This window comes from Pteropus medius, unplaced genomic scaffold (assembly GCF_902729225.1).
Source record: "Pteropus medius unplaced genomic scaffold, Ma_sr-lr_union100, whole genome shotgun sequence".
In the NCBI taxonomy this organism is placed as follows: Eukaryota; Metazoa; Chordata; class Mammalia; order Chiroptera; family Pteropodidae; genus Pteropus; species Pteropus medius.
In genome coordinates this window covers 17,773,347-17,796,429 of record NW_024349799.1, presented here as the reverse complement: position 1 = coordinate 17,796,429, position 23,083 = coordinate 17,773,347, and the positions used below count along the sequence as shown (strand labels likewise).

At 51.4% G+C, this 23,083-nt stretch overlaps 1 protein-coding gene across 2 annotated transcripts in view; it reads right to left on the bottom strand.

Annotated features, from left to right (window-relative positions):
- PITPNM3 (PITPNM family member 3) overlaps nt 1–17,282 on the bottom strand; it is an 89,163-nt gene extending 71,881 nt beyond the window's left edge. The window contains exons 1-2 of one of the 2 annotated variants that reach the window (XM_039886478.1): nt 17,111–17,282; nt 74–169 (exon numbers count right to left, since the gene is read on the bottom strand). In XM_039886478.1, coding sequence (XP_039742412.1) covers nt 74–169; nt 17,111–17,132 — 118 coding nt within the window. In that variant the 5' untranslated portion in view covers nt 17,133–17,282. Of the gene's footprint in view, nt 1–73; nt 170–17,110 lie in introns of those variants that run through there. The other variant, XM_039886479.1, reaches the window with a different exon arrangement.
- Nucleotides 17,283–23,083: the final 5,801 nt, after the last annotated feature.

The window sequence follows — 23,083 nt, the reverse complement described above, 5'->3', positions numbered from 1 at the left end:
CCCAACAGAAATTCCTTCTTGGTGCTTCCACAAAGGTTCCCCAACCTATGATGGGAGGATTGGGTTCACTCACCTCTAGCATCAAAGAATTCATCATCCGAGCTCTCCACAGAGTCACCGAGGACATTTCGAAGGTGCCAGGGGGCACCGCCGCCCGGGGTAGGGCCACCTGCCAAGGGGAATACACCTGTTAACTAAGCCCGATACCATGTTCGTTCCAGCATGAAAGAGGTAAACCCAGACCACTCCTGGACCAAGGGCCAGTCAGCGTCCTTCACGTCCCTGCCCTCTCCCTTCCAGTGCGCAGGACCTCACAGAGCACTCCCACCACCGTACTTTCATTTAAGCCCCAAATACCTCTCTGAGACAGCTCAGCGGGACAGCAACAAGCGTGCCCATTTCGTATGCTCTAAAACCGAGATCTGAGGTAGTGAGAGACATTGCCAAGGTGACACGGTGTATCAGTAAGCACAAAATAAGTTTTGCTGTCCTAACAAATGATCTCAACTGCTTAAGACAACAAGGGTTCACTTCTCACATACAAGTTGGAAGGGGCTCTGTTCATGACAGTCACTCAAAGGCATCACCACCTTATGATGTCACCGTCTCAAAAGGAGACCTCAAAGTCTGCCGAAGCAGGGGAGAAGAGCACAGAAAATCACGCCCAGGCATAAAGGCTTCTTCCCACAAGTGACGCATTTCTGCGCACATTTCATCGGCCAAAGCAAGTCACATGGTAATGCCCAACTTCAGTAGGGTTGAGGACAGGAGAAGCAGACATCCTGATGAGTGCTAGTAATGTCTACTACACACAGCATGTGCAGGCCAGCCCAGGACGGCAGCCTCCAGGAGAGAAAAAGGGGGACCTGAGCTTGAGCTCTACCCTGTCTCTGCCACTTATAACCCATGTGGCATTTCCCTTTCCATATTGCAGCCTCAATTTCCTCATCTACAAAATATCAATAACAATCAATCTTGAGCTCAAAAGATCAGAAATAATGTGTGCTCAGCACCTGTACCTCAGGAGTCTCAGTTCTTGTACCTCAGGAATCTCAGTAATGGCAGCTGCTATTACTACTATCTATAGAGGCCAGGACATGGGGCTGAGGGGTTCTCCGGAGCAGGCAGGAGCAAGGACATACAGAGAAGGTGGCTCCTTCCCTGAGCTCTGCCCTAACCCACCTCCTGCCCCAGAACCAGAATGAGGAAGGCCAGAGACAGAGATGGGTTCAGGAGCCTCTCTCCCCACCCCCCATTCCCTGGTCTCCCTCTGCTGGGCACTTTGGGACTCACATGGAACCAGCTGGTGCCCAACACATCCGTGAACCTCTCCACATGTTCCCTGGACACAGGAAACACTGGGGATTGCAGATAGAGTAAAATCTAATAGTAAAAATTAAAATTATAAAGATGTTAGAAGAAAATTGACCTGGTAATTTTCCTGAGGAAATAATCAGAGAAGCACACAAAGATAGAGGTGTGCAGGTGGTCATCTTGGTGTTTTGGTAACAACCAAAAAAAAACTGAAAGAAATCCCAGTGTCTATCTGTAGGGGACTGGCTGTACATTCAAATGCAGTCATAAAGGGAATTCTTCGCAATTGTTAGAAAGATGGTCATGAAAAGATGCCCATGGAATATGGATTAGGAGAAAAAAATGCAGGTAGGTCCCAGAATAGTATGTTCCTTTTGACCCCATTTTTGAAAAACATACTTACATCTGCATACTGAGGGCATGCGAAACATGTTAGTTAAGAGCTCAGGCTCTGAGATTGAAGTGGCCTGGATTCAAGCTCAGGCCTCACCTCTTAGATGCTGTGTGATGTCGGATGAGTCCCTTCACCTCTGTGTGCCTCAGTTTCCTCAGCCATAAAGTGAGGATAGCACAGACCTGCCTCATGAGCATGTTGTAAAGATTAAATAAAATGCCTCAAAGCATTTAGCACAAGGCCTGGCATATAGCAAGTGTTCACAATGATAATTATTGTATAAATATATTTATAGATGCTTTAAAATGTCTGGAAAGACATGCACCAAAATGTCAATAGAGATTATCTCTACCTAATAGAATTTGATAAGAAGAGACAGGGAAAACTCAGCTTTTATACACTGTACATGTAATTTTATGTGACTTAATTTTTTCAATTTATCTTACTTTATCAGTTTATGATGCACATTTTTTAATACGTCTACATCTTTAAAACTGAGGTGCATCTTATATGATGGCATGTCATAATTGGCATTGTTTAATTTTTTTCTCTGGGTATAGAAAATAATCGTGTATCTTATAATGGATTGCATCTTAGATTCAATAGAAAACACACACACAGTGTTCATCTTCCCTGGGGCTTCAGCCCTGGCCACCAGACACACATGTCCTATCTCTAAAGAGACTTGATTTCCTGTATCAGCAATACCCTTGCCTTAGTTTCCCTATCTATACAATGAGAAAACTGACAGAGACTGTCCCTTGAAACTTTTCAATTCTAACTGATGTTTGAGGAGCCCATCTGGTACACAGTAGATGTCAATAAACAAGTGAGAGGTAGGCGTTACCCCTAGCCATGGCTAGCATGCACGTTATGATGCAGTCTTGGGATGACCTACTGCAGCCCCCGTTCACCATGCTCTGTCACCCTGCAGCATGCCGGCACTGCTCTCTGCCCTGAGCCCAGATTCCAGAACATAAACTGGTCCTGAAGGGGAAGGCTAGCCCAGGGACACAGCCTTCCTGCCTGTCCCTCCTGCCCCACCCACCATGATCTTCCAAAAACACACCTACCTTGAGCACCATGGCTTGGAACCATGCAAGAAGCATGTTCTGAGACATAGAAAAGGCAGAAGCCACAGGGAACACTGACCTGGGATTCACCTCTGGGTGCAAAGCTGGGTCTGTCCCACATTCCTCATGGGAACCCTTTAAATTTTGTATTCTCACCCACCAGTATGGATAGCATGACAGTCTGGTAAGCAATTTTCTACCCATAGGCCCTGGGTTTACTGCAAAGGAGTTTGAGAATCCAGATGCATCACTGCTGTGTATTTCTAACATGGATATAGGACTGTTTCCTAAATGAATGTGGAGGGAGTTCTAGCTAGTACAATAAGACAAGAAAAAATAAAAAAAAGTATACATATTAGAATGAAAAAATACATAAAGCTGCCTTTATTTTCAGTTGGCATGACTGTCTATATAGAAAATAAAAACTCTACAAAATCTATAAAAACACCCCACTGGAACTAATAATTGAATATAGCAAGATTTCAGAAAACAAGGTCAATATACAAAGTCAACTGGACTCCTATACATCAGCAATTAATAACTAGAACTTGAATTTTAGAAACTAATACCATTTATAATAGCACAAAAATAAATAAATAATAATAAAAAGAAGTACTTAGGTATAAATCAAATGTATGTGGAAGATTTCAATGACTCAAAAAATACATTACTTAAAATTCTTTCTGAGTTTACATTAATTTTATATATTTCTCAATCGACAGATACTAAAGGTATAAAAATTATCACACATTCTATATTAACATGCAAATATCCCTTGCTGTCCAAACCTATTCCATTCCATTCCTAAGAGGGAAGAGTTTGGATAGTCAGGACAGTCATATTACCTTCATCTGTTTGATTCCTGAGTTTTGGGTGGTGAGCAGAAAGAATTTAAGTGGCGACGGGTATATCTGAAGATTTATCCGAGTCTATTTGGCTCCTGAGTTTGAATAGCAAGAGTTTGAGGAGAAGTTCCTGGATATGGTGGCCCTCATACCTGTACAGCGTACACTCCACCCAAGAACAAAGACAAGGACATTTCTGCCAACCTCCCCTCACAAATGTGCTAGAGCCTGAGGAAATGAGGAAAGTCTTAGAATTTGTCCCTCCCTCACCACCCCCACCTCATTTATCCCTTCAGGCCACCGTCATCCTAAGTCACTACAACACAGATAACATGTGTCATGGGCGGACCATCGTGGGAGTCCCAGCTGGGAGAAGTGGGCAGAGGGAAGGCTGCAGGAAGGCCAGCTCAGCTCCACTTGAGGGAGGTGTTCTCTCAGCTAGTGGTGGGCAGAAAGGGAGAGGCTTTGGGGCGTCAAAGGGAGCTGCCCATCCCACAGGCACTGTGTTAAGTGCTGGAGACATCAGGATAAATAAGAGGGACAAGATGGGGCTCTCACAAAGCTTATATTCTGCAGAGAGCCAGAGGAGACAGACCCGGAACAAGTAAGCAACAAGGATAATTTCATTCATAGAAAACAGCAATGGACAGAATATCTTGGGAGGGGTGTGAAGGGAAGATCTTCTGAAAGCTGTCAGGGGACTAGAAGCTTGAATAATGAGAAAGAACCAGACATGCTAAGTGTATATGCACACATGCCCCTGCACACACACACACACACACATGGGATGGATGTGCAGAGCCCATGAGTAAGAGCCTTCCAGGATGAAGGAACTACAGGGCAAAGTTGCACACATGAGTTTGGCACGTTTGAGGGACAGATAGAAACCCATGTGGCTGGAGGTAGTGATGGAAGCGGGAAATAGGTAGAAGAGGAAGTAGGAGAAGAAATGAAGCCAGAACAGTTGGGTGTTCCCTGTCATGGATGGGAGCTCGAAACATGTGAGTTTTAAGGTTCCAACCCCCAGCCAGAATCTATAACCCACACACTTCAGGAAGAGGGGGACACAAATGCCCAAGAGGGTCAAGAAGTCTCCTGAGGGGCAGGGAAAGTGTAGTACAGGTCAGGTGTGCTTAAGGCCACACACAGACTTGAGAGTCAGAGAAGGTGGGCACCATGATCCCAGAAGAGTAAGAGCAAAGGCCCAGAAGCTCAGTCTCCTTGAGGTGGGTCCCTGACCTACACCTCCCTGCATTTTCAGTGTCCAGTATGCAGTCCCGGGAGGAAGAGAGCCAAGAAGAGTTTTTGGCTCACAAGAGAATTAATAAAAATGATCTGCTGAGTAAATACAGCATGCCAGACATTCTGCTAGCTGCTTCATAGGTATTATCTATCCTAACCAAGCCCTGTGGAATGGATATCATGAATCCCCATCTTATAGCAAAAGAAATACTCAGAGATGGGAAGTCCTTTGCTCAAGGTCATAAAGCTAATAAGTGATGGAAGCAGGATCTGAACCCAGATCCACCTGGCTAAAAGGTTTGTGCTCAGGATTATTATGATGGGTGCTTTGTATCGGTACTCAGGGAGGGGGTCCCAGGTCTCCTTCTCTCTCTTGGCCAGTAATAACCCTCTCACCTGCTGCTAGGTAGCTGGGCAAGGCGCAAGGGGCCAGCCCATGGCTGCTCTCAGTGGCCCAGCCCTGGGGGCAGCTCTCCCAGTTCTAGAACAATCCACCCACTGGATCTGCAGATTAGTATCTGGGTATCCTTGTGTCTGTGTGAAAATCTAAATGTGTGTCCACATTTCTTGGAGAATGTGAGCCTCCCCAACCAGCCACTCCCCATCCCTGAGACACACACTTGTACACAGGTTCTCATGTACTCTCTCCCTTATTCTCTTTCTCATGCTCTCTCATGCTCACTCACTCCTCTCTCTCTCTTCTCTCTTCTCTCTCTCTCTCTCTTCTTTCTCTCTCTCTCTCTCTCACACACACACACACTCTCTCAAATCAGCTCCCAGCTATGGGTGAAATCTCAGCAGGAAGGTTAGAGCATGGGTTTCAGAGCTACACAAAGCTGGATTCAACGCCACCACTTCCTAGTCTATGACCTGAAGCGGATCGATCTCTCTGAGCTTTACTTTCTCATCTGCAAAATGGGTATCGTAGTTCTTACCTCACTGTTAGATTTAACAAAGACCATTCACTAAAGTATTCATCACTGCCTGGCGCTCAGAAGATAACACCACTCATCAGCTGCAGGATCAAGGTTCAGGCTCTGGCAGCCTCCTGTGCCCTGTGGGGCTTCCAAGCAGCCTCCAGGGACCCTCCCCAAGACTGCAGATTTCTTTCTGTGTCCTCTAAGACCCAGCCTATACTCTCCAGGAGGCTGTCCTTCTGTCTCACCTTCATTGCCACATTTATTTAAAACTCTAAATCAGGATAAAAGAAAAAGGGGGACTATCTCCCCACTTCCCCAGCAATCCAGAAAGAAACACATGATCCTTCACACTCCATGATACCCTCATCTCCCAGCAGAGCTCCAAGCTGGGTCCTGTGGTGGGACGGGCTGCTGGGAGCCATCTCTTCTCTCTCCTGGTCCATCTACCCACCACCTGCAGGTCCACTGTGGTCTCCTGGACCTTGTCACAGGCCTAGGTCTCTCCAGCATGGATGCAGCCAAAAGTCCTGGCTTAGGTCATCTACTGTACACGCCCACCTTCCCCACCACAGCCCTGGCTCCCAAGGACACAGGAATAGGCAGATGGACAAAAGGCCGGGAGCCTGCCATGGGTGCTCTGCTATATACCGGGACCCTAGGCGGCACCAGCTTGGGGGCCAGAACCCCACCAGAGAAGAGAAACCACCCTGCTCTCAGGTGTCCAGTCTGAAGGGAAAGATATGTCACAGTGAGGAAAACTCTGGCACAGTAGAGTGAGGGAGGCAGGTATTGGCCGACTCTTCCTGGGCCAGACCTTGGGCCAGATGGTGCCCAAGAGGAAGGAGTTGGGAATAGAGCTGAACTAGATTAGTCTCTGCCCCTGGGATGCCAGCCTCGGGGCCCAGCCCTATACCACCCCTGCACAGAGCACAGGACAAACAAAGAGTGGGCAGCCTGGCCCCTAGGCTAAATGCCACAAACCCAGCATCCCATGCATGTAGACAGCACTTCCCTGAGGTGGAGACCCAGCAGGCTGGAGGGGCCAGGACCTGAGCCTCAAAGGGAAGGGACAACCTGAGCCTGGGGGAGGGACAACCTGAGCCTCAAAGGGAAGGGTGGGCAGGGTTGGACAGGCTGAGGAGGGGTGAGAGGGAGGAGAGACATGGGTCAAACAATCGGGCCATTTCCAGGAGAAGCTGGATCTAGAACTTTCTCCTCAAGAGAAGTCTGGCTAGTCAAAGCAAAAGAAGGGACAAGGGTGTCTGCTGTGAAAGCTACAGCCCTGCAGGTGTTCAAGTAATACCCACCAAGTCCCAGATCTCCAGGGGGTCATAGGCACCTCTGAGTGGGCCAAGGAGGACTGTCTCATGCTGGGCCTGCCGTGTGTGACTATGGCCACAACTTCTATGCCCAGCCTTGCCTAAGGCTGTATATGAAACCACGGCCTGGCATTCCTGCTGGATTCAGCAATCTGTGCCTCAGAAGAGGAGAGGGGCCAAGGAACAGAAAAGTACTTGGCCACTTGGCTGCAGGCTTATTCAGGCACACCCATATCTCCTCTTTCTGTCTTTGTCTCTGTCACACACACTCTTTCTGTCTTTGTCTCTGTCACACACACACACACACGCGCACATTACACAGCCACACACACCACAGCTTCACAGCCACACACACATAGCCTCACACAGCCACATACACAAACACACACACAAACACAGCCTCACAACACACATTAATATCACATTTCTCTGCTCTTCAGTTCTGACCTGGAGTCCCTGGGGTCCACATGCAGGATGTAGAGTATAAGACACACAGAGTCTGGGTGAGGCTCTCGTAGGTAGGCGGGGTGTCTCTAAAGGGCTCCCTCCTCTCTGCCCCTCCTCCTGGAGCCTAGCCCTCTGCCTCTCTGCCCCCTCCTCCTCTCTCACATGAACCACTGTCCCACTTGAGGCTGGATCAAACCCCAGCTATGCCACTTATCAACTGATGATCTTAATAAATGTCACTATACGCCACTCTGCACCTCAGTTTCCTCCTCTGTAAATTGGAAGTAATAATAGTACTTACATAGGGTTGCTATGAGGATTGAATGAATATTTGAAAAGCATTGAGCATAATGCCTGGCACTCAGTGCTTTATTTAAGAGGGTTTGTTAAATAATATAAATAATCATGGTTCTCCACAGGCCTTTCTTTGGTCCTTTGCTATGTGGAAACTCCCAAGCATGGGTCCCTCTCTTCCTCAGGCCCCTGGAATGGGAACCCAGAACCCAGAAGGCAGAACAGGAACTGCCTTCCTCTCCCTGAGGCTGGAAGTGCCTGTCCCCTGACATTTGTGGGGCACTCCTGGTGCATGGCTGTTCCCTCAACATAGCTCCCTGGAGCTGTGTCTTGTGTGCCTCCCAAACCTTGAGCTATGTCCTAAAACATCCTCTGCTTGTGCCTGCCAGAGCACCTATCCATAGACTGGGCCCAGTCCTGCCTGCCCCATGGGGCTATGGGTTCCCCCAAGGCAGACACCTAGTAGAAATCCTCTCCAGACCCATAGCCTCTTCCAGTTCAGGGCTGGGCACAGAGAAAGCTCTTGTTATGTTCAGCATGGCCAGACATGGGGTAGATCTCAGGAGGACCTCCTCAGGGAAGTTTCCCATAGGGCACAACCTCAGGCCCCCACTCTGGATCAGGATGCGTCTGGGGACCAAACCGATCCAGGGTCAACCAGGCTATGCTCAGACTTCAAGGGGCTATGGGGCCACCCAGGGAGGGATGAGAGGCCAGGAGATGCTGCTTCCAGAAAAAGGCATTATTGAAGGAAACCAGTGCTGGTTGGGGATTGGTTGCTATAGAAACACGTCCTAACTATCTCCCAAACTGCTGTATGCGCCACTGATGAGCTTGTGTGCTGGGCTGTTTCAGGGGACATGCCGGGAGCCCCAGAAGAGCTTGTCTGCTGGGATTCCCAGCACCTGGAGCCCAGATTCTGAAGGACACAGGAGGAATCCAGCATCTGGGGCAACCAGGTAGCTCCATCAGTCCAGGGATGGACTCAAGGACTGAGGCTAAGACTCTAGTCTGCAGAATTATTCTGAAATTAGCCACAGCCCCAACCTTGAGCTGGCCACAGACCAAGTCACAACCGTGATCACAGAACAAGCTGAGACCCAGCCACAGACCAGGCCACAACCCCAATCTCAAACCAAGCTATGAAGCTGACCACAGACCAAGTCACAAACTAAGCCTTGACCCAGTCACAGACCCAGCCACTAACTCAGCAACCCACCAAGCAATGACTCTAGCCACTGACTTCAGCCTAACCCTGGCCATAAATGGTACTGGGCACAACCAAGGGTCTGTATCAAATAACTTCAAGGATATTTTCACAGCTAACACTAACTTCTGTACAGCACTTCCCACCACTGCCAGGCATTTGCATGGCCTTCACTTCCTTTTGTCTTCACAATAGCCCAGTGAGGTCAATAAAGAAGAGCCATGATCCCCGTTTACAGATGAGAAAAGCTAAGTTCCGAGGAGGAATCTGACCTGCCCACTGCCAGGCTCCCTGTCCCCGGGGTGGGCTGGGTGGGGTTAGAGTCCCTGTCTCCCAGCAGGACACAGTTGGCCGAATCAATTGCTTTGGAAAAGATGTTCTTTTTGAAGACCTGCTGGTATCTCATAAATATGCCATTTAAATACCCATTAATTACTTTATTTGGGAGCTAATTAGTGATTAATAGCTTTGGCTATCTATTGTACTTCCATTTGCTCTGCCAATTCGGCTCCCAACAATTCCGAGTTATTTGGAACAATTCTCCCAAGCCCCAGATGTCCCCCCTCTGTCCCTTCAGACTCTTGCTCCGTAAGGAACTTTCTCCTGCCTCTAAAGGGAGCTCCCATAGCATCTGCTACTGATGGCTCTGCCACCTGCAGGAGGGTAGCAAGGGGGAGCCCCCAAAGAGGGCCCCCTCAGCAGCTGCAGGAAGATATTCCTTCCAATCATCCCACAGGGAACCGGGAAAGGAGGTTAGGAACCCAGGCACCCAACCAGGGCATGGGGAGGCAAGGTTGGGGTCAATGCTGAAGGCTGTTTTGCAGACCCCCACCTCAATGAGCCAGCCAGCTTTTTGGGAAGGGCACCAAATGCTACCATCAGCCTGATGCAAGCAGCAGCAGGGGAGCAGCCCCACACCCAGCAAGGACCTAGGTGGGCCATTCGTACCACTGGCCACTCAGATTGCTATTGAGCAAAGATGGGGCTGCAGGCTGCCTCTGCCCCCAGGCTCTCCATTTAGTGCTAAACCCCAGCACCTGGAATTGCCAGCCGGGGCCTCAGAGGCAGGGCTGCCTAATATTCTCATGGCTGCTCCAGATTACACTGTACGACGAGAAGGAAACAAACAGGCAGCAAGGAATAAACACCCCCCACCCCCACCATTCACTGGGCAGTAATGGGAAAGCTGAAAATAGCTTTTTTTACCACTAGGGATGATTCCAGGGTTGCTCAGCTGGGACCAGCCTCAGGGAGGCAGGAGGCGGGAAGTGGGGGTGAAGAAATGAAAAGGAGGCCACAGGGCTATGGGAGGTCGAAGAGAGTTTTGATCAAGAGAGCAGTGATCTGCACCATTCTGGAGCAGCCCAGAAAATGTCAGAGGTGTGTAAGTGATGATGCTCTAAACCTCCCAAAGACAGACTCCTAGAACAGCTGCCACCCCTGTGAGCTCACGGTTCGAATCCCGCACACCTAGGTCTCTCCCCAAGGAGGTCAGGAGTGCAGGCGTGATGTGCTCAGCAAACACTGAGAGAGAGCCAAGCAAACACGGCATCAGCAGCAGACGGCTCAGAAGAGGCCTCTCCATCCACCAGAACTCAGTGCCCCTCCCAGACAGAGCCGGACGTGTTTCTATTTTTGCTTTCAACCCTTGTTTGGCATCCCCAGCTAACAGACGGCTACTTCCCCTCCCTTCAGAATAACAGGGCATCTGGGAAGGGGAACACCTCCTCACTGGCCTCCCCTGCCCCAGGTCTGCAAAGAAACAGACTGACCCTGGCAAAGAAGGATGAGGCCCTGGACACCCCCAGGCACCTTCCTCTGGCAGGACGTCAGCAAGAGAAGAACCTCACTAACATGCCTAGAGAACAGCTTGACACCAAAGAACTCTGGTTTCCAGATGCAAAGGCACCAGCCCCCGCCAGCTCTAGCTGCACACGCTGACCCCGCTCCACACAGCCACAAAACCTTCCCCCCAGGGTCTGGAATTCACCCCATAGTCAGGCCACAGCCCAAGCCCCTACACGCCATCCTCCACCTTGACCCAAGCTCTGATAAGGCTACAGAGGCTCTCAGCCTGGGTCCAGTCTGAGCCATGTCCTCATGTATAAGTGAACCTCACAAATTCAGCTCTGAGGAGAGCCTGGAGGAAGCAGGGTGTAGCCCCACTACAGGAACCCAGCTCCCACCCCAGAGTTGCTGCCAGGCAGGAGGCTCCCCCACCCATCCACCCTCTCCACACACGACCCCCATGGGGGCTGGTGGCCACACAGCTGTGCAGGCCTCCGCAGGCAGACGTGGGGCCCTGGAGGTGGCATTTACCTCCGGAGTGACTCACTAAGGCTCCCATTCCTTTGTGAAAGGGGGTGCAATTTAGCATTTTCTTTCTCCTTAGACAACAAGAATTTTAAAAGCGAGAGTGTAGAGATTTGAGGGAGTGGGTGGGGAGCTCAGATCTCATTTGATTTCCAAACTCATTTGTTATACATTCTCTCCTCCCCCCTCCTCCCCCTCCCCCCTTTCCTCGGGGGCTCTGACCACCCACTTCCACAGTGGCTCCTGGCTGCAGATCTGGTGATGGGCTGGGGCCTGGGGCCCTAGGAGGCACAGCTTTCTGTGTCCCAATCCTCAGCATTTGTTCACTCATCCCCACCACCTCTGGGAGGGTCCTTATGAGGTATGAGAGCGGGGAGGTGAGGCCTCTTAAGGCACTGTAAAGCCAGCAGGAGAGAAGCCAAAAAAGGAGCAATGTTAGAGCTGGAACAGACTTTAAAGCTTATCTTGACCCCCTCCCCAACTCTTCTCTTCCCCTTCTTTAACAGATGAGGAAACTGAGGCCCGGATGGGCTATTAAAGGTTAAACAGTTACAGGGCCGGGTCTCTTCTTTCGTAACACAGTTTGACTCCTAGGAATGCTGACTCTCAGAGTAGAAGAGACCTAAGTTCTAATTTCAGTTCTGCCTCTAACTTTATGTGTGATTTAAGATCCAGACACAATCTCTCTGAGCCTCAGTTTTTTCATCCATAAAATGGGAATAACTTCAGCCCTACCTCAAAAAGATGGTGTCAAGCCACGGGACAGCAGAGTGTGCTGAGGACTGCTAGCAAAAAACGAAGCCCAGTTGCTCCCAGGCTAATCCCTGACCCATCCTTCCTTCTCTCAAGCCTGGAATCGCAGAGAATACCTGGGAGGCAGCTAGGTTCTACTGGGAAGTCCCCAGTCCTCGAAGTTGCACTGGTCTCTAGGTGTTCACACCCTGTGTCCTTAAAGACACCAGACCTCAGAAAAGCACCCTTCGCCTTTCTGGCCTCAGTCTCCCACCCTGCACAATGAACACATAGGACTGGAAGACCTCCAAGCCTCTTCCAGCCATGAACTATCATAACATACGGAAGTATATGTGAAAACATCGCACTTTCTGTCCAATCTCACATAAATAAGGACCCAGCAAGGAAGGGGTCTAGCCATGTCCTTATACTCTGTGTCCCACCAGCTAACAAGCTGCCTCCAATTGGGACAGGGGTTTCTGGGCCCAGGGTCACATGCTTGAGGTGGGGCCTTCTGTTTGAGCTGCACTGTCTTTGACTCATCTAATCACACCACAGGCATGACTAAGAGGCCGCAAAGGGTCTCAGACTGGGTCCTGCTAGGGCCTGCTGGGGCCTGCCAGGTTTGCTGAGATAGGTAACTCAGCCAAGGAACAAGACACCTGCCCAAGCTCCAGCACTTCCCCGACTGCAAGCATGTCTCCAGTCTTCCTGGGGGGAAGTTTTAGGGAGGCCTTGAATTGGGACATTGGCATCTGATTTTGCCCCAGTCTTCCCCCGGCCGACACCCGAGAAGGTGAATTTGTAATCCCTTTTCAGAATGTGATGTCCTTCCCAAGATACATTCCAAAGTAATCCCGGCACCCTGGGCTTGGGAGTTTCTCAAGGATCCTGTCTCAAATCCCCTGGCACCAACCAGAGTCCTGAGAATCCCAGTGCTGGTTCCTTTCCCTAGCTTCCAAACATTCCCTCCTCTGAGAGATCCAGACACCTGTCCTCACCCCTGAGAGCCACAGAGCAGGGGGCCCAGAGGTCTGGCTTTGGGATGATGAGAAGCCAGCTGACTCAACCGAGCGAAGTACAAACCGAGGCTCCGAAAAGTCAGGTTCTAGGCCCAGCTCTGCTACCACCTTTTTCTGTGGTAGTGGCCACATATCTACCCCTCCCCAGGCCTCAGTGTCCCCCTGTTGACGAAGGGGACATGACTATCTGGAAGTGTCCTGCAGCTCTGACACTGTAGGATCAGTGTTTTACTGAGTCATATTACGAGGTTTGATATACTCCAGCCATTGTCTCCTCCCCTCAGAGCAGAGGCCAACACCTGGGAGCAAATAAACTGGTTCCTCCAGCCTGAAAGGCCCAGCCCTGTGGCCCCAGCCCAGCCTCTCCTGACAGTCCTGCCCAGCCTGAGAGTTTCCAAGACCCTCTTGGCAGCTCACTCTGTTTTTTCTTGGATGGGGCCTCCCACTTGCACTGCCCCTTAGGCTGGCAGATACCCCCGCCAGCCTGCTAGAGAGCAGAGGGTGGGCCCAAGGAGTGTAGAGACGAAGGGAGGGGCAATGCAGCTGGCAGGAACTAGAACAAACTCTTCTCATCCTGGCAAAGCCTCTCTCCACCCTCCCAGGAGCCCTCATGTAGCAGCCAGAGAGACCTGCCGAGACACCCAAATCTTACCGTGTCATTCCTATCTTCGAGGCTCTCCAGAGTTCCTTTAAGCCTTCTGCACCCCTCTAGGAACCTGCCACCCCAGCCAGACATATTTCTCCACCCTTGGACACCTCCTGTCCACCCACTTCCATTCCCACCTGGCGGCAGTCCCTCCACACTTACGTCTTTCTCATTCCAACCTCCTAGTCTTTGTTCAAACTATTACCCCCACCTGGAAGCCTGCACCTCTCCACCTTCCTATCCAAATTCCACCAGCCTTTGAGGCCCAAGTCCTAGAGAAATCCAGCCTTCACTACTTCAAGCCACCACTGGCCCCCTCTCTTGTCTGTACTACACTGAGACCTGCCCATGGGTAGCTCTTATGGCAGATTATTGTTCCCTAAATGGAGTTCCTGGATCCTTCCCCACCTCCCTACAGCTGCCTTTCATCCCCAAGGTAGGCCTCTCTCTCCTCCTCTGTCCACCAGACCAAGGGCTCCCTCAGGGCAAGACCAAGGGCTCTCCCTCCCTAGCCTTTCCTCTCAAGACTGAACATGGGGCACCACAGCGATCCAGGTCTGTACAACCAAAATCTCCTCAGAGATTGGGAACTGGTAATAACCCATTTGAGATCCATATTCTGCAAATTGTCCAATCCTTCCTAGGAACTGATTACATTTCTCTTGTACCTGGGTTCTCTTGGCAATGTGAAAAATTTCCCTGCCTCCCTTCGTTCCTGTCTGACACAGTTGACACAGCCATGGCTGAATGCTCAGGATATGTACTGCACAAGTGTAGGGACATCATTCACTATACTACAATATGATGACCCTGGAGCCAAGCACTATGGTGGCCCTGGGACCCAAACCCCTATCTCTTCCCTCAGTAAGTGGCCTCTTGGACACTTCTTAGAGGGAATGCCTCACAAGTAATGGAGCAGACCCCTCACTCACTGGCCAGGTTCCCACGGCCTCTACTTCTGGCCTTTGGCTTCCCTGGGTTCTAATGTCACCCCCAGAGTGAAGGCCTGATTATTTATGACCATCAATCTATCCATGTGAGGTAAAAAGGTCCTGAATAACCACCCCTCTCTGTGTCACATCCCCTCCTTGGGCCTCAGTTTTTCTAACTGTAAAGAGAGGGACTTGTGCTCCTATCTCTGAGGATGCCCTCTGTCCTAAAGCTCCCCAATCTATTCTACAGCAACTTTGCCAGTGGGGGAGATGTGACTCCTATACACGTACACACATGACTGCATTCTGTTTTCAATTGAGTAGGCTTAGGAGCCTAAAGAAGAGGGACATTTACAAAGTGCAAAGTAGCCTAGAAGAGCTGAGAAAAGAAGGACTAATCCGATTTTGCTGAGGTCAATCCCAAAAGGCTCCTTGGGGTGGCAGCTGGGAGAGAAGAGCCTGGGCAGTTCCAGTCACACAGAGGAAGGGAGGCTCTGCTGCCCTGAGGGAAAGGGCCAAGCGTGAAATTGCAGCAGGAAAGACAAACTGTTAGAACAGCACGAGGTACTGATGCTCAAAGCAGGGCAGTTTTTTTCACCTGTCACTAGAACAAACTCCCACAGACTCTCAGCCTAAGGACCATGGGACCCATAGGCCAAGGCAGAGGGGCTGGCACAGCACCCCCATTCCATGACTAGGGTGACCTATCAGGGCAGCGATGGAGAAAAACCCATCGCTTAGAGTCTTGAGAATTCAACAGAGTTGGCTCAGGGACCAGAGTTTGCCCAGACCCTCTAGACCACCTTGAGGAAGTTGTTTCTCCAGATGTTTTTAAAAGGGGGAGAGTAGCATATCCCACCTCCGAGGAACCCTGTGCACATTATCTGGTGCATTGTACAAGTAATAAGTGTTAACTGCTATTGTGATGGCAGTGCTCTGGCAAGTGCTCTATGCGCAAGGTGTGCATGCACACGCACACACGTACACACAGTGCGGGGCGGTAGGCGGACGCACACCCTCTCTTGTGCCCTTTGGGAGGAGTGGGGGTGATAAGGACCCAGCTCAGTGGAGGAAGGAGGGAGATAGCCCTTTCCAGCCTCAATGGTGTCATCTCACTATGCCTCCCCCAGGAGGGGAGAAGGGAGGAAAGTGAGAAAGGGGGTGTTTAGATGTGTTTCATACGTGCCATGTCTCACACAATTAGCCATACCCCAAAAGGACTCCTCCAGGACAGAATGGGTATATATTCTCAGGCACCTAAATCACATACCCAGTGCATGTAGAGAGGGGATCTAAACCCAGCCCAGGGTCCAGGACAGCATTTCTGGGATAGTAGTGGATTTACACGGAGACCAGTGGTATCCATGCCAAATGTGTGTACAGGTGAATTCACACTCATTCCATCACTGTCATCGCTCATGGGTAGAGTGGTGGAGTTCATCCCAGGCCAAAGCCTAGTCCCAGGGGATGGCATGGCACTTGCCAGTGTCACAGGTTGGGTATGAGTTCATGGTACATTTACACATGCCAGTCTCACAAGTCAGCCCTGCTGACACAGGGCTTGCTGCCTCCACTGTATGGCCAGCCCTGTGGGCTTTCCTCAACCCAGGCCTCCCAAGGCACCAACCAGCCCAGAGTGTGCAAACAGGGGCAGAGTGTGGTCTCTGTCCTGATCCCCCGGTGGCCAGCTCAGGGCCTGGCACAGAGCAGATGTTGGTGAATGAATGTCTGGCTGAATGAATGAACGAATGACTAACGCCCACTCTCTCACCTAGGACTACATACACCTCTTGAGTCTAGGGGAGGGCAGCACCCATGGGACGCCAGAAGAGGCCCTACCTTTATAGCTCCGCACCTGAGGTTCTGCCTCCCGGGGTCAGGGGGTGGGGGAGGACACCTAAGGGCACTGGCCAGCACCCCTCCTTCCCAAAGAAAGAAATCTGTTCCTAGATGAGCTGGGGGGGCGGGGTAGGAGAGCGGTGTCGCGTCCTGGATAGAGCTAGCGGCAGGACAAGGGGGCGCGTCCTGGTTTGCGTTGGGGGGCGTGGGATGAAGTGGCAGCCACGGGACAGCCCTACCGTCCCCATACCGGGGCAGGCCTCCGGAGGGTGGTGAGCTCCCACAGCTGGACTAAACAGGGGCGCTGCAGCCCTGGTCCCTGCCAATGGGGCCATGGCGAGGGGGACAGGGTGTCCCACGAGGTGACCTGGGGCGCAGGAAGGACGCGGGGCGCGCGGAGCCCCCTCTGCACGCTCCGGGGGTCTGGCCTCGCCGCTGCCCGCTGCAACCCTTCCGGAACCTCCGCCCACCTGCGTGCGGGGCTCACCTGGGCCGCCTGCCCCTCCTCGAGCCAGGCGGGTCCCTCCCCGGGTCCGCGGACCCTGCCCTCCCGGCGCACGCTCGCCCTCACCTGCACGGCCCGCCTTGGCCATGTCCCGGGCGGCGGGCTCCCGCTGTGCTGCCCCGCTTCTCGCGGTTCTCTGGCCGGGCCCCGGCGCCGAGCCGCCTCCGGCCCGAGCGGACTCCGAGCGCCGCGCCCCGCGCCCCCGCCCCGCGCGCTCGGCTGCCGCCACCGCAGCCGCCGCCGCCTCGCCGCTCCCTCCCGCTCCCTTAAAGGCGCCGAGCGGCAGCCGAGCGGCAGCCGCGCCGGCCCCCCCGCCGCCGGGGTGGGACTGACGGAGGAAGGCGCCCCACCCGCCCCCGCGAGCCCGCACCCCGCCCGGGCCGCGGCCGCCGCTCCGGCCCGCTCCACTCAGGCCCGCGCGGCCACCGCAGCGCGCGGGGGGCGACAGAGACCGAGACCCGGCTGGGTTCAGAGACGAAGAGCAGAGACCGTGCGAGAGACACGAGACACTGCGGTCCAGACGGAGATGGGGACTCGGGCTGGAAGTCAGGAGAGCAGAGACACTGAGACACAGCGCTAGAGAGACACCTCTACACACACACACAAACCCGGGCTGAAACACCAGCGGGGAGAGAGAGAGAAATTCAGAGATAGAAATTGAGACTGGAGACCCAGAGCCTAGCACCGGGAGAGCGCCTGAGCCTACAGAGATAAGGAGAGAGGAAGGAAGAAGGGACACAGGGAGGCTCCCACGAAGCCAAGGAGGTTGCTCCAGGGATCAGAGACAAGAGATGGACCCCCTCATCAGCCTGTCCCACTCCAGGGCTCCGGACCATTTCTAGACTCTGACCTAGCCTCAAAGGGGAAGAGATTTCTGTGCCCTTAATTCTAAAGGAACATGTAAAACATGCAAATCCCATCTGGGACTCCAGGCTGGAGCAGAGTTTGGGGAGGCCAGTAGTAGCCTAGATGTGAGAAGTACCTGCTCCACCTTCCAAACCTGGGATGCAAGTGTTCTGGCCAACAGGCCTGGCGGGGGCTGGGGAGATTCCTGTTGTGGCTTCTGCATACAGGGATCCACAGTCCACCCCCAACAGGGGGCAGGAGATGGCCAATTGTCCTGGTGGTACCTGGGTGGTAGCCAGGTGGGAGATCCCAAAGAAAAGCAGTCCTCCCTCCAGCTCAGGGCTGTGGGCCCGACTGATATCTAACCAGCTTTTGGTGGCTCCCAAGCCAGTTACCTAGCTCCCTGCTGCTGGAAAGAGGTAGAGAGTAGCCACTCCTCAAGTGACTTTTCAGCTATCACCAAGCCCTCCCCTGAGAAGATGCCCTCTGCTTCCTTGGTAAGGGCTAAAGCCCACTTACAATCTACAGCCAGGTACCTCCGATAGAGAGTTCTATCTTTGGATGGTGCTGATCGTGAGAATGTTTTCACTCATTTGAGCTGAATTCTGTGTCTTATATGACCCACCTATGGGTCCTTCTGATGGCTCGCCCAGCGAATTGAAGGCTCCCCAGGGCCCTGTCCAACCCCCTAGTGTGGCTTCACCAGCCATCATGGTTTGCCAGAGACTATCTGGATTTTAGCATTGAAAGTCCCACATCCCAGGAAGCTCTGGATCCCAGAACCAGACAGCAGTGCTGACTCCAGTAGATAGAATTTCAGAAGCTCCAAGGTTGTGAAACCAGAGCTGTTCACCAGTATGTGCCATTGGTCACCAGTGGGGAGAGTGTGACTGGATCCCTGCAACCCTTCCCCATTAGCAGGGTGTGGTGGGGATGGGAATAGTGTGCTCAGGGCTTTACACTCATCATGTCACTCAACCCTCAGATGCTTCCTGAGGTGTATTGTATTATCCCCAGTTTACACACAGGGAAATAGAGGCTGAGAAAGTTTGGAGCTCATGGTCATGCAGGATTAGATTTCAGGCCTATGTTCTGTTCTGCCCTCACCCTTCTCTGCAAGTGGGGTGCAGTCAGAGATCTGACCACCTGGATAATGTCCAGGTTTTGCCACCTGGTCTATGGGTGTGAGTGGTCCCCTCAAAGGGGACACACCTGGTCCTGAGCCCTTGGCTCACACAGTCTGGTAGGGGCCCTGATATTTCCTTTCACTTCCGTGTGTGTGTGTGTGTGTGTGTGTGTGTGCGTGCGCGCACGTGCACATGCACACACACACACACATACACACACATATCCTGCTCAGGGAAGATGCACCCTGAGGCGAGCACTGAGACCCCTCCCTGCTTCATTCCAATCACTACGAAACCTAGGGAGAGGGTAAGTGGAGCAGTTAAGGGGAAGTGTCAAGTTGATGGGAATTGCAGAAATCATCTAGCCAGGCCCCTTTCCACATCCTCATTTCTCACATGGGAAGACAATGGGCCAGAGATGGAGGGGACTTGCCACATGACAAGAGACTAGATCCAGAGCTTCCCCTTGGTAAACTGTTGTCACGGCCCCAGCCCCAGCACCATCTGAAGTGCAGTCCCTTGCATGGATCTGGAATCTGATGGAGAGTGTGGGGCCCTGGCCCCCTCAGGGCAGCTTCTGAATATGCTGGCTGTTAGCAGCTGCCAAGGAAGTCCTGGCCCAGCCTGCAGACAGAGCAAACACATCAGGACTCAAGGCCATTAGATTAACTGGTGGGAGTTAACTTCCGGCATTGGTAGAATCACCCTTAACTAAAAAAAGGAATAACTAGCAATTTAGAGGCAACCTCAGGTACCTGCAGAAGACAGAAGCAGAGTCCAGCAGGTGTTTCTTGAGCCTCCCAGTTCTGTGACAAGAATGACAGTGTCAGGGTTCCAGACAGATCCCTTTCTCTGGGACCTGCTGCCCAGGCCCTTTCCTCTGATCACAGTCTGTTCTGTCTCTACATCCAGAGCGGCCAGCTGCTCCCAGACCCAGTCAAGCATTACGCCCAGAGAACTGGGAAAAAAAAAAAAGCGTAGAGGCCAGTGCTGCCTATTACCTGGGAGAATGTGTGCACAGATGTGGACAGATTAGAGAGCTCCAGGCAAATAGGAGCGGGAGCTGGCTGGTGTGACTCTTCAACACAAGAGACCCAAGGCCAGTGGTTTCAAGCACTTGGAATGGTACGTGGTGGTCTTTAGGAGCCAACATGGCCCCACGGAAAGACAGTCATGCCAGGCTACACTCCCTTCCTTTTTGGACATGTTACAACTGGTGGAGTTAAGTATTGCCATTCCTGCTGGGCCTGGCATAGCTGCTGCCCACTTGCTGAGAGTGACTCTGTGAATAGCACAGGAGTCAGGAGCAGGACAAAGGGTAGGGCAAGTGACTTATTTCTGTCCACTGCTGATGGAAGGAGGCCTGGGGCAGGACTTGGGCCAACTCAAGCACTTCAGCAGAGGTGCCTACGGCAGAGGAGTCCCACTGCGTCTGCCAGCGTCACATTGTTATCTCTCACTTGAGCCACTGAGGATGACTTCCCTCCCTGCAATGTCTCCTGGCCTGGCTCTATACCCTGCTCGACCCCCTTTTCACTGGTTCCCACATTTAAAAGTCCCTTGGTTGTTGTCCACTGCTGTGGGGATTGCCTCCAATTAAAACAGCAGCCCCAGAAACAGATGCTCTTCTTTGGAGCCTTCCAGAATAGCTCTGAGAGTGGCTAGTATGTTCTCATCACCACCTTCTTGCCTCAGGCTATCCCAATTCTGCCCACTAGCCAGGACACTAGGTAGAATAGACCTTTCCATCAGCACTGCTGGTTCTTCTCCTCCTTGCTGTTCTCTGTGGCTTATTTAGGATTATTCGTGCTTCTAACTTCAACCCCAAGAAAGATTAGAACCCTGCCTGTTCCCACCCACTCTGGTGAGAGCCCCTTCTTAGCAGTTACATCAACAACCATGGCTTCCTCCTCACTGAGTCACCAAGGATCTCATTTGTGGTCTCCTACAAAGGCAGGATGATTCCTTTAAGATCAACAAATTATCCCTAAGGCGAGCCTCAGACTCCCATGTGTAAGGACCCCCAGCCAAGACAGACCCCCCCACCCCCAGTAGAACAAGCTGAAAGCTCTAGTTTACATAGATTGCGGTCCTGCTCTATGCCACAAAAGTAGACTGTGAAGTCTAGACAGCATTCATGTGCCTGTGTCCTCAGTGTTTTCAAAAGGTATTTGGGGACACCTTGCAGAAGCTGCTGAACAGGACCTCATCAGATTTTTACTTGAGTGCTGAGATGAACTGAGGCCAGAGCCTGGATTTCATTTCATCCATTGCTGTTTATTTAGCTCACTTCTCTAACTGAGTGGGGGGTGCTAGTAAATGGGATTTTGAAGAGAGGGTCTGAAAAGGTTGAGGGGTAGGTTTTTCAAGGCAAAGGGTAGTTGGTGGAGGCAGAGAGATGTAGCAGCTGCTCCAAGCAGAATGAGCTGCTTAGGGGGAGGTTCTGCTGTGTACTGTAGAGTAGGACCCCTCCCCCACGCCCATGGAACAATCAACAACAATTTACCACTTCCTCAAGCTTTTGCAGTTGGAGCTGTGTTTTGTGTTTGTTTGATGTCAAGACTGTTAAGATTGGCCCCAAGCAAGCCAAATTGTCTTCCAGTTATACTTAGACCAAAGACAAATTAGAAACTAGGTGAAAATCTAAAACTCTGCTGCAAAAGTTGCCATTCCCGTCTGCACTCCTGCAACACCCATCAGCGCCAGGTGCTGAGAGAATGCACATGCAGATTTTCACCTCAGCCTGGTTGCTACCTCATCCTGGCTCCTGCCCCATCCTGCTCCTGCCCCCCCCCGCCCCCCCCCCTCCGCAACATTGTTTATTTATGACAGGTTCCAGAACAAGAAAAACCAAACACAATTGTAGATGATAAGGCACTAAAGAAGCAATAGATCAATGGAGAAAATCACCTGTGGTTCCTGATGACTAAAGCCACAGGATCTACAAAGGCAGGAAATCGCAATCAGACTATGTAAATAGATTTCGTAATAGTCGGTGGCTTTATCTGCACCTAGTATACATACTATCTACGTCTGTTATGGCTCTTGTACACCTTGCCTCACATTCGGCTTTCCCGTCAGGCTCCTCCTGCTCAGGCATGGTCCTTGCTCTTGACCCTCGCGAGCTTCCAGTTCTGGCCATGCTGCCGAGTACCACAGAAATACTGGGTGGCAATGTTGGAAGGTCATGAATGATCATCTGGGCCTAAACCATCTTTATTTATTTTGTTGTAACCTGAAATGCACCTAATAGGATGCAATAGCTTTGGTGTTACCGTCCTATTCCACAGCTCGGGGTGTTTCCCACCAATCTGGGCAACTTTTTTCTTTTTCCTTTTTTCTGTGTGTGTGTGTGCTTGTGTGTGTGTTTCTCTTATATTCATCCCTCATTCCATTCCTCTCCAAATGTTGTGTGTTTTTCCAATCTATCTTCAAAAGCTTTCTCCTATATGTATATGCACAAACATGACATACCTGTATGTGTACGTGAAAAGCATTACATAATGGCATCTTGGTGGATAGTATGTTCTGCTTCTTATTTTCCCCCTTAATATTGTTTTTGAGATCTGATATTTATTGATTTGGCTTATTCCTTTTGACAGATGCATAATATTTTATAATGTGATAACGCCTCATCTTTTTTCTTTAGTCCCTTCTTAATGGCCCTTTAAGTTTCACAGCTCCTCCTGCTATAAATGCTGCTGGAACAAACATCCCGGTGCTTCCTGTGTTCCTGTGAAAGGGATTCTCTAGGGTACATGTGCACAGCATTGTATCGTGAGGCTGTCAGAACATGAACCTAAATACTTCATCACCAAATTCTTCTCGAGAAAGGTTATTCTGCCAATGCCTTCACTGACGATGTTAAGACTGAGGCCTGAGCAGGCCAGTGACTTGCACTAGTTTAGAATCTGAGTGTTCTGACTTCCAGCCCGGGGTCTACCTGCTCAGAACATTCCACTGCCTCTCTCGGGATCCTGGCAGTCTCCCATGGAGCCAGCCCCGCGGCTGCAGCCTCTTAGAGCCAGAACCTCTACCTGTGATAAAAATTTCATCTCTCTCCTCC